At 36.2% G+C, this 10,661-nt stretch overlaps 2 protein-coding genes across 2 annotated transcripts in view; both read right to left on the reverse strand.

Annotated features, from left to right (window-relative positions):
- Positions 1–489: 489 nt before the first annotated feature.
- LOC107083064 (hemicentin-2-like) lies at positions 490–5,077 on the reverse strand. Its single transcript, XM_015372008.1, has 5 exons — positions 4,953–5,077; positions 2,716–2,982; positions 2,303–2,635; positions 1,024–1,278; positions 490–935 (listed from the first exon to the last, which is right to left on the reverse strand). The coding sequence occupies exons 1-5, from the start codon at positions 5,002–5,004 to the stop codon at positions 928–930; spliced, it is 915 nt and encodes a 304-aa protein (XP_015227494.1). The 5' UTR covers positions 5,005–5,077; the 3' UTR covers positions 490–927.
- A 2,525-nt stretch (positions 5,078–7,602) lies between these two features.
- The window catches only part of LOC107083099 (cell adhesion molecule 3-like), a 9,759-nt gene continuing 6,700 nt past the window's right edge, over positions 7,603–10,661 (reverse strand). The window contains exons 2-4 of the mRNA XM_015372076.1: positions 8,618–8,893; positions 8,180–8,500; positions 7,603–8,062 (exon numbers count right to left, since the gene is read on the reverse strand). Coding sequence (XP_015227562.1) covers positions 7,782–8,062; positions 8,180–8,500; positions 8,618–8,893 — 878 coding nt within the window. The 3' untranslated portion in view covers positions 7,603–7,781. The remainder of the gene's footprint in view (positions 8,063–8,179; positions 8,501–8,617; positions 8,894–10,661) is intronic.

The raw sequence follows: 10,661 nt of genomic DNA on the forward strand, positions 1-10,661 counted from the left end.
CTCATCACTTGAGAAGGTAGGTGATGCGGATGTCGTGGAAGACATTTTGTCCCCTAACGCTCGCCGTACTGTTGGGGGGGGGAAGCGGTGGGGGGGAGATGTTCATGTTGCTGCAGTCTGACCGCTAGATGTCGCTAAAAGTTACACACTGTAGCTTTAAGAAAAGAATTTGGCAAAGCCTTAAAATAATAATTATATTAGTACTTATTATTAGCTCACTATATGAGTTTCTGTTTTAAAGTTTCACTTTTACTCAGCAGATGTGTGAAATTGGAGACTTTACTAATGAGTCATCTGGATAGATTGTTTAGCTTAAGTTTTGACATAAATGAAATAGAAACAATAATTGAAAGGGCTTGTATTTGAAAGCACTATATGTTTTATTAAACTTCTTTTTTTTTTTTTTTACAGAACCCGACTGACATTAGTAATCTAACAAAAGCCAAGTCATCATTGATAAAAAAAACAACAAAAAACGAGACAGTCAGTAAAAACCTTCTTTTTATTGAACATCTTTTGATAAAGATAATACAATCAAGAAACAACTCATATTTACAGTATCTCCGTGCTGCTATCTGTTGCTGTGCCAGTAGTAGCTGTGTTTTTGAAATGTTACAGGACTTGATTACATTAGTAGGTAAATAAGACTAGCCGAAATATAAATTACACAACAAATATAACATGTGAATCCTAAAATATGAAATCTATCCTAAATCTACACAAATATATATTAAATGACAAGTTACCAAACATAGCAGTTTTTCTTCTATGATATCTAACTAGGAATGGTAACATGATCCTCATCAACACTCACTGAATCATCAATTTGTCATCATTCTCAAAGCGTCAACAGTAAAAGCAATGCGGTGCAATTTTCCCCTTAAGTCAGACAGCAGGCCAACTCATCCATCCCAAGATAAGCAAGCTTCAAACACCTGAGAAAAGCAAAAGGAAATTTGAGGATTAGGATGCAGAGTTTGGGGCATTTTAATAGCTACAGCAACACATATGTCTTCCCTCTACCTTTGATCTTTTCTTTGATAATGAACTGCTTGCTCTTTTTTTCCAGAGTGTTAGAGGCAGTGCATGTGTAGGTGCCTGGGAGTAGAGAGGTGGAAGTGATAACTGCGTTCTCCTTCAATCTCTCCTCTATAGGATGGGATGATTGCCAGCTGTATACAGGCGTAGGGTTTCCTGTGGCTGTGCAATTTAGGGTGATTTCTTCTCCAGCTGTAAAGTCTAAAACCTCTGTTTCTGGGCTCAGAAGTGTTGGTGGAACTTAAAAGTAAAATGTAAAAAAAAAAAAAACAGTGATTACTTATCCATACATATAATACCATAATAAAGTATTCAAGATGTTAGAACTTTTTCACATTTTATCACATATCAGTTAAGAAATATCTGCATTTGAATAATATGGTGGACCAACACAAAATATATGTAATGCAGAAAGAAAATCATACATGTTTTGTTGCAGTTCTACAAAAATTAAAAAAACAGAAAAGTGTGTTATCTATTTGTATTCACTTGCCCTTTATTTTTGACACCTTTTAATACAATCTAATCCAGGATATAGCCAGCTGAAGTCAACCATTTAGCAAAGAAAGTCCATAGGGCAACCTTCAGCTGAGTTCTGCTTTAAAAAGTGGTCAGAATATGTTCATAAGAAAACCTGTTTGTATATTTGATCATAAGACATTGTTAAGGACCCCTGTAGCCTCCAGACTAACACTATGGTTGGTGGAGACTGGTCGTTGGATAGCCTGGGGTAAAATGACAACGATCTGCTGGTTTAAGCAGCTTATAATTGAGGTTTTTATTTTTATGGAATAATGGAACAAACCAAAGTACCAATAATTGTAGTATATATTTTAAAGATATATCTATGTTTTTCACTATTTTTAACAAAATATATATATGACAGCCTTTGAAAAAAAAAAAAAAATTCTATTAGAAAACCTACAAATATTAACATATTTACTAAAGTGCTATTTTTTTTCTCCAAAATTTCATGTAAAATTTGCATCTCTAAATGAGTTTAATTTAGCTGGACCATTTTAAAATGGCTCTATAGATTGTTAAGGCTGTAGACCGTGATTTAAAGGCATATTTAGAGCTAGAACAGCCTAGATAAAGGTCAGACCTAAATCTATTTGAGAAGCTGTGACAAGATTTTAAAATTCATCTTCTATGACAAAACAATATCATTTTATTTCCACATTACTCTGCTCTAGCTTGTGTTGCTCTATGCTGGTAAAGCTTCCCAGTGTTCTCAGAAGCTGTGGCTGTATTCATGACTCACAGTATATGGACACGGTGAGAGGCTCTGAGGCCAGAGTAGGAGGGGGCTGTGGTCCCTCTGGTCCAAGCTCCAGCTCTGCTACACACTTATACTCTGCATCATTCTCAGCTTTTGTTGGAGTGATGACAAGGGTAGAGGAAACTTGGACGGGTGAAGAAGATGTTAGATCAGAGAAAGAATGCTGATAAACCTCAGTCTGGCCTCGGTACCACCTCAGTGTGAGGTACTGAACAGGAGCAATGTTCTGAACTTCACAAAGCAGCTGGTACTCTTTCCCTTCCACCATGGGGCCACTGTGGTTTGCCTGTCTGATCGAGATGCTGTCTGGAGTTTCTACAAAAAAATAATATATGGATTTAGGAAAAAAAAATATTTAAGTTTCTAACACATGTTTTGATTTGGAGCTAACTTACTGTAGAGGACAAGGTTGAGTTTCTCCTCACATTGTCTCGGAGCTGTGAAAAAAACTCCATAGCAGATGGGCTCCTCTATCCAGTCAATCAGACTGTCTACCTTCCACTGGACAGATCGGTCCTCCTGCGTGTGCACTGCACTGATGGCTGATTCCCAGCCCAGGACACGAACCGGCCGTGCAGCTTCACAGCTGACTGATACCGACTCCCCAAAGCCCAACACAACCCGCGACGGCTTGAGGATGAGGGAACAGCCTTCTCCTGACACTGAGGAAGACAGCAGCAGGCACCATCAGATGCAGAGAAAATCAGTCCGTATTCTATATTTAGAATTGATTTAACTTTGTGACAATTTAAGCAAATAAGTACTGAGAAAAAGGGTTGACCCTTTCCAGTTTTCTTCTTTTTTTTCACAACTAATCATGTCAGGACATCAAACATAATTTAGTATATGAATTAGTTTCATTTAATTTATTATTGAGTCAAAGCCCTTTACAAAACAAGCAATTCATCCCTGAAATACAAGATCAGATCCATTATTATAGTTCAAAGTCATGAAACAATAGACTTTGGTTCATTTTATAATATCATACTGAAGGCAATCTCTTGTTAGTACACATGAATAGCCAAAATTAATCTCACTAGCAGTTTTTTATGACTTAATTAATAAGGGAATAAAATATATCCAAGACAATCTATCTACCTATGAATCATTAAATAACTGTTACTAAGCACATTGTTTTTGAAAGAAAGGCCACATTTGATTCTGATAACTGCCAGGATAAAGATACCACTATAACAGAACTTGTTTTACAACATAAGGTAGAGTAAAATACTTCAAACAGAAACAAAACCAAAAAAAGTGGAGAGACTGATGAGAAACAAACTCAGGGATGTCTAGCAGTCTGGAAAGCATCACAGGACAATTTCTAAGAATGTGGACCCTGATAATTGTCAAATAAATGATCGAGTGAACATAGGTAAATCTCCCCAAGAAATTATACGCTACAATAATGACTCCAACAGCTCATCCATAACTTGGAGGTAACAAAATAAACCAGAACAGCATCTGAAGCTCAGAAGGCCTTGATTGCCTCATTTGGTGGGGTTAGTTAGATGGACCTGGATGAGCTGCTCTATTCAAACATAAAACTGTGCTAATGCTGCATTAATGATCAGAAGCACCTCAGCAGCTCTGCCTCCAAAGTCCTTCTAAAAAGGAGGTTTTATTAACTATATAACTATTGCATTGACATTACATTGTACCCCATGTTTAATCATAAATACATTTTTGAAAACAAAGGGGGTTGTAGTGTGGCCTAGTCAAAGACTTGACTTACATTCAATTGAGATGCAGTGGGATTACCTTAGGAAGGCTTTTTTTTCTCAAAACATTTCAAAGAGTCTCAATTAAAACAATTCTGCAAGTAAAAATAGAAATATTTCCAAAATTTTTAAGAGACCCATAGCAAGCAAGTGGAAACACTTTTTGAGAGTGGCGCTAACAGTAGCACAAGTGAGGCCATCCATCCATCCATTTTTGCATCACGCTTATCCCTGCTGGGGTCGCAAGTGGTGCTGGTGCCTATTTCCAGCTGTCCACAGACGAGAGGCGGGGTACACCTTGGACAGGTTGCCAGTCTATCGCCAGGCAACACAGAGACTAACAGGACAAACAACCATTCACACACACACATTCACACCTAAGGAGAATTTAGAGAAGCCATTAACCTAACTGTCATATTTTTGGACTGTGGGAGGAAGCCGGAGTACCCAGAGAGAACCCACGCATGCACAGGGAGAACATGCAAACTCCATGTAGAAAGACCTCGGGCTGGGACTCAAATCTGGAACCTTCTTGCAGAAAGGCAGTGGTGCTACCCACTGCACCACCATGCAGCCGCTCAATATCAAACATCTATGTTTAAAAAATAAAAACAGAAAAAAAAACTTTCACATGGAAACACTGTTTACAGCACTCTGAATAAAACCTAGCATGGAAAGGAGAGTCCAGAAGAATGGATTTAAACCCAAATCTAATGCAAACAACTGTTTGTTTAAATAATTCAAAATGTTTAATTTACATTTACTAGTTTGGAATAATCCCACCATCAGAAAAATGTATCAGTCTGTTAATCCAAGCTGTTCATTTATCATCACATCACTTTTACATCTAACCTGCACATCATCTACGTCCCATAACAAAGACAATAAACAAGCTATTCCCCACTTCTTACCTGAATGAAGCAAGCAAAATATCAGAATCCAAACAAGAAAGTTGTTTCCCATGATAATTGTTTTATTCTTCACTAGCAGTCGATGGGCAGAAAATTCCAACTTGAACAACCCTGGCAACTCTACAGGGAACTATGCTGGAACAAAGCAGAGATCCCTCCCAGCTGACTTTACAGAGAGGAGGGGGTAAAAAGGGGGAAAAGTGAAGAGGAAGAGTGGGAAAGTTAAAGTGACCCATTATTTTTTTCAACAGGAATTAAAATCTCACAAATACATCTTTAGATGTGCAAAAAGATACCCAACCCATATGTCTACAGCTGTGCCTACACATCATAAGTTATGTAGGAATTTAAAAATAAACATAAAAGTCAGTGAACTTCCTTCCCCTCATTTAAATTTTGAAGCCCACTTCTTTAGGACTTCTCGTTATACAAAGTGTTGAAACAGCACCTATTTAAGTGTCTAATTATGAAGGCTTGTTCAGAATAGCTTGTTCTCTGTTCCTCTTGTACACTTGTCTGAGGCTGCCTCAGGCCTTCATGCTTTGTTAAACCCCAGCAGGCAGGAGAGCTGCTCTCCTGCAGCATTCAAGCTTTTAAGACTCACACTGTGACCAGAATGCTACACAGAATAGCAGCTCTGACTGTAACTGTGGAGCAGCAGAGTAAAATAAAACAGATTCTTTTTTGTATTTATTTAGAGGGCAGCTGGGGAACCTAACATGCAACAGTTTACATGCTCACACTACGTGGAGCTTTACATATGCTTTGACATGTTTTCACAATAAGCACTTCCACAGTAAAACCTTTATCTTTTTACTCTTTGAATCACTGAGCTGTATCGCGTCTGGTAGGTTGTTATGGCAGCACCAGAGCAGCATAAACAAAACAGCTGACCCACTTTTTCAGCAGAATTCCAGTCTGAAATGACAGTAAAATAACTAAAAAGACACAGTTTTAGGGGAAAAAAATATTTATTCTAGCAATGCAGACAAGATTACACATTCTTTACATTTACTTTGTTAGGGTCCAATTAGTATGTTAGTGTGAATGCTGTGGATGTCGATGTAAGGCTCTCTGAAAGAGGAGGAGAGAGGGGTCAAAGGGACTAACAAAGGGGGGGACGAGGAAACACAGATGCTGTTTTGACTTTGCCTCGATCAGTATTCTGCTTGAGGAGATCACTGACACAGAAAGTCGTTTTGTAATGTGTTAACCTTTTGGATTACAGCTCAGTTTTCAGTTATTTTAAGCATTCACATAACATAACACATAACTGTGTTTTGTTGACATGTCAATACTTTTTTCATTAAAAAAAACAACATTAATAATATTAACCTCATGCAACAGAAATTACATGCTGTGTCTATATTGGCAAATTGCAAAGTCATTTTACAGTCCATTCAATAGCTCATATGCTATATATATTGAAACATATTACTATTGTATGTGGTTGTGCTCTGAGTAACATAACGTGTTGCAGCTATAATTAGACTTGCTATAACAACAGCAAAACCAACATAAAATTTAAAAATTAACAAGCAATTCTTGTGCAAAAAAAGTTCAAGCTGATTAAAAATAAAGAACATGAGAACATACAAAGTTTTTCATCAGCCATTAATCTTTTCTGTATTTACAATAGGATCGGTGCATAGTCCAAAAGACCAGCAAAAGGCATACCCTTTAAAAAAAAACGTAATTGAAGCCATTTAAAAAAAACGAAAAAAAAAAAAAAAAACACCATATAAACAACTAACTTGACCCTGGAAAAGATATTAAGTGGTTGACCTAATGGCATAGGTATATGATACATCATAATGGTCCTCATAGATATAGCAGTTACAGTCTGCTTTGTTTTGGCTTTGAAAGGCAACGCTGATAAAACAGAGGATAGGTTTAAGGGTGGGACAGAATCTGAAGCTGGTATATAGAACATCTAAAATGCAAGGAGACAAAACTTGTGGGGACTTCCTAAATGAGCACAGAAAAAAATCTAATTTTTATGCTGATCATGCTGATTAAAGTGCTGCCCCACCTTTCCGTTTACACGGAGTTCCATGGTTATTTGCAAATACTTAGAAGAAAAGAGAAAAGGCCTTAGCTGAATTACAAAAAGGTGCAATGTCAGAAAACAGCACTGTTTGTGATTTTCTTTGCATTAAAAATATTTTTTCTTTTCTTTTCAGGTTTTGTATTTTGACTGAACACAAAAAAAATATAACTTAAACTCAGAAGTTAAATGCTCAGAGATTGCAAAGTGCAACCTCTTTAACATCTTAAAGTAGGTGGTTCATGCCGTTCATACATTTGATTGGAAATACCAAAGGAGGTAAGTTTATCAGATATACCACAGTTTTCAATAACACCCCCCCCCCCCCCCACCCCCCACTGTATCTACCCCCCACCCATGCACCTTTTCCTCCTTTTGTCACCTTCTTCTTTTTTTGACTATTAAGCTGAGAGCTGATGTAACAAATTTCTCCACTGTGAGATCAATAAAGTCAATCAATAGTGGATCTTACAGATCACTCCAGAGCCAGACAAGCAGTGAATGCAAAAGAAAAATTAGTCATAAATCAGTCATACTAATAGGTTCTGATAAGGTTGGCTTTACTTTTGTGAAAGAAAATCCTTTTTTACGTACCACAAAAACAAGAATACCTACAAAGATCAGGGTAAACAGGCACACCAGTGTTATCCTTAATTTTGGGAAGTAGCTCCAATTTCCTGCTGAAGATAAAAGATTTTATTTTCGCCTTTCAGCTCATCACATCACATGAGTTTATCTGTATTTCATAAACCAGACACTTCAAAATATAACAATAGTTTCTGTTAGGATATATTATTACCTTGAACAGTAATGAGGTGGAAATATTTGGTTGTTTTGCCCACAGCGTTCGTGGCTGTGCAGCTGTAGACTCCTGGGAGTTGAGATTCCAGAGTTAAAACTGGGCCTGTCTCATTTTTCTCCTGGATTCCCTCCTGAGTTGTGCCTGTAAACGTCCAGCTGTAAACTGGGGTAGGGTTTCCTATAGCTGTGCAGTTTAATGATGATTTTGAACTAGTGCAAATGCTCAGCATCTCACTTTGAGGCTTAATGAAACATGGAGGATCTGATGATAAGCATGAAATCATAGAAAGAAGGAGAGGGAAAAAATAAAATGTTAATGGACAATCAGCTTGAAATTAAAATCCTCTTATTTACAAATCAAGAGATCGTTCAAACCTACAAAAAACTGTCAATACGTGCGCCTCTGATCGCTTCGGTGGAGGACTTTGCTCTTCTGGAACAAACTTTAGCCTGGCTTCACACCAGACCTCTTCTCCATTATCCTCTACAGCAACCTTTAGTGTTGTGGTAAAGGTTTCATCTACAGGTGAACGATCTTGACGTGTAGATTTCTGTTCATGGATCATCTTATTTCCTTTGTACCAGCTTATGATGAGGCTGTTTGCTGGTGCAACATCTTTAACGTCACACTGTAGATCATAGCTATAATTGGCTCTCATAGGGTCTTTGGGCTTAGACATGGATACTTTGTCTGGCAATTCTGAAGCAGAAAGTGATAAACAAAACAAAAACCTAATTAGAAAACTCATTAATTAATTCTGAAATGTAAATATAGATTATGATTGGCTTTTTTGTAAATGTTATATAAGCAACTTACTGTAAACGGTGAATGGTAGCTTTTGAATGTTCTGTTCATCATTCAGAAACGAAACAAAACACCTGGGTTCTACATTCCAGTCGTTAACTTTGTCAAAGGTAGTATTCAAAGTAGATATACCCTCTTTAAGTCCTGTTCCTCCAAATGTAGACTCCCATCCCATCCCGGCCACATGGTTGCACTGCGACACGTGGCAGCTGGCTAAAGCAGAACCTCCATATTCAACAAAAACCTTTGGAGGATTGAACTTAATTTGACAGGAATGTGCAGACTTTCCTAAAACATAAGAATAAAAAAAAATGGGCAAAGCTTACTCTATCTTAAATGAGATGGACAAAGGTCAAGGAAAACAGAAAGTGTTTTCTAAACAAATAAAATCAAGGCTAATGTGTATAACAACTGTTCCAGGATTTCTAAGTTACCATAAGCTTATAGTAATTGATGTAAAGCCAATGACTTGATGCAATCAGCTGAGTTTCGTTAGATAGAAAACGTTCAACCAATCTGACTGCATGATCTGATCGAACTGTCTCTATAAACTGCTTTCAGGTGACATGTGTTGCTCGTATAGAAATAAACTGAATTGAGTTATAAAATTAACATATGCAGTCTACTTAGCTTATCTTGTTTTTTTTTTACTCATCCAGTAAGATGAAATTCCTAGATCCTATATTTAGTGATGGCCATGCTGATTCTTGGCATTAATGATAGCTTACCATGGTTACCGTAGGTCAAAACCTTTTTAGGTCAGCATAGAAATCAAGTATTGCATATCATTAGAGATGTGTTTTTGTTCTAGTAATATTGTCGTTTTATTATTATTATTATTATTATTATTATTATTATTATTATTATTATTATTATTATTATTGTTGTTGTTCTTTTTAAAATCTGTGATTTTTTTTAACACTCCCTCACTCATACCGCGTTTCGTAGAATCTTTATCCATTTCCTCGGTTAGCTTGCTTAGAATGCCAAACTTGTTTTTTGACCAATGACAGAGCTGGTTACATCTGAGGAGCAACTGTGATTGGTTTAACTTGTTTTCAGTGTGCTCAGGCACTAGAACAGTTTTGGAAAAGGTAAATGGAAAGGGTAAATAAAATAAAATAAAAACTCAGTCTGGAAAAAGGAAACTGAAATGGTATTAGCTTTTTCACTGTGTAATTAGAAAAGATATTTAAACATCCATTTAGAAATATGATATGAATATACCTTTTTCATAGTGTAGTATTTGATATTGGCCTTATGAATACAATTTATGATTCCTCTTTGATAATTGAATTCAAAATGCACAGTTAGAAGCCGCCTTTCAAATTGGATTTCTAATTGTCTGATCCAAATGTTAAATTTGAAATAGCTGTTTTTCTTTTTCAGATGCTCTCCAAGTTTATTTGTAGCACAATTCAATATAAGGACAATTCAAAGTGCTTTTAACGAATTAAACAATAAAATAGAAGAAAATCAAAAGCATAATAAAAGCAAAGGAAGATAGTCTTATTCCTCCATAGCTAAACATATCTTTATCATCTTATCCTTTCTTTTTACCTGTGTTGTTTTGTTTGTTATTTTGTTTTATGTTGCTGGTTTATCAGTTGTTGCTTTTATCATGTAGGAAAGCACTATGAGATGTGTATAAAGTGTGCCCTAGCACAGAATACTAAAAACCTTTTGCTTGATGACTTAAACATGAAAATAAACAAAAATAGAAATAAAGTTTATGCCTAATCTTTTAAAAAGGCACCATGTTTTAATCAAGAAGCTATTAGGAAGTTAATAAAAATGAAGTGAGGATTCATTAGAAGTTCATGGCTGTTTCACATGCACAGAGCTAACCACAGAGATTTATTTTAATCTTTATCAAAACTTAAGGTGTGAAGCTATAAAATACCAAGAATGGAACTGTGTTTGAACAAAGTAAAGCTAACACAAGTGAAAGAAAAAGTAAGAGTATAAACAGGTATGAAAATTTAACAGAAAAAAAAATCACTGGATATTATTTATAAAAAGTAACAAAAATAATCAGAACCAAAAAACAAGCAGA

This window comes from Cyprinodon variegatus, unplaced genomic scaffold, assembly GCF_000732505.1.
Source record: "Cyprinodon variegatus isolate N-32 unplaced genomic scaffold, C_variegatus-1.0 Scaffold68, whole genome shotgun sequence".
NCBI lineage: Eukaryota > Metazoa > Chordata > Actinopteri > Cyprinodontiformes > Cyprinodontidae > Cyprinodon > Cyprinodon variegatus.

Bases quoted from the DNA above. Each gene is read 5' to 3' on its own strand.
- LOC107083064 (XM_015372008.1), bottom strand. From the start codon at position 5,004: ATGGGAAACAACTTTCTTGTTTGGATTCTGATATTTTGCTTGCTTCAT. The intron at 2,983-4,952 runs GTAAGAAGTGGG...TGTCTTCCTCAG, and splicing joins ATTTTGCTTGCTTCATTCAG to TGTCAGGAGAAGGCTGTTCC. The intron at 1,279-2,302 runs GTGAGTCATGAA...TTTACTTTTAAG, and splicing joins TCTCACCGTGTCCATATACT to TTCCACCAACACTTCTGAGC.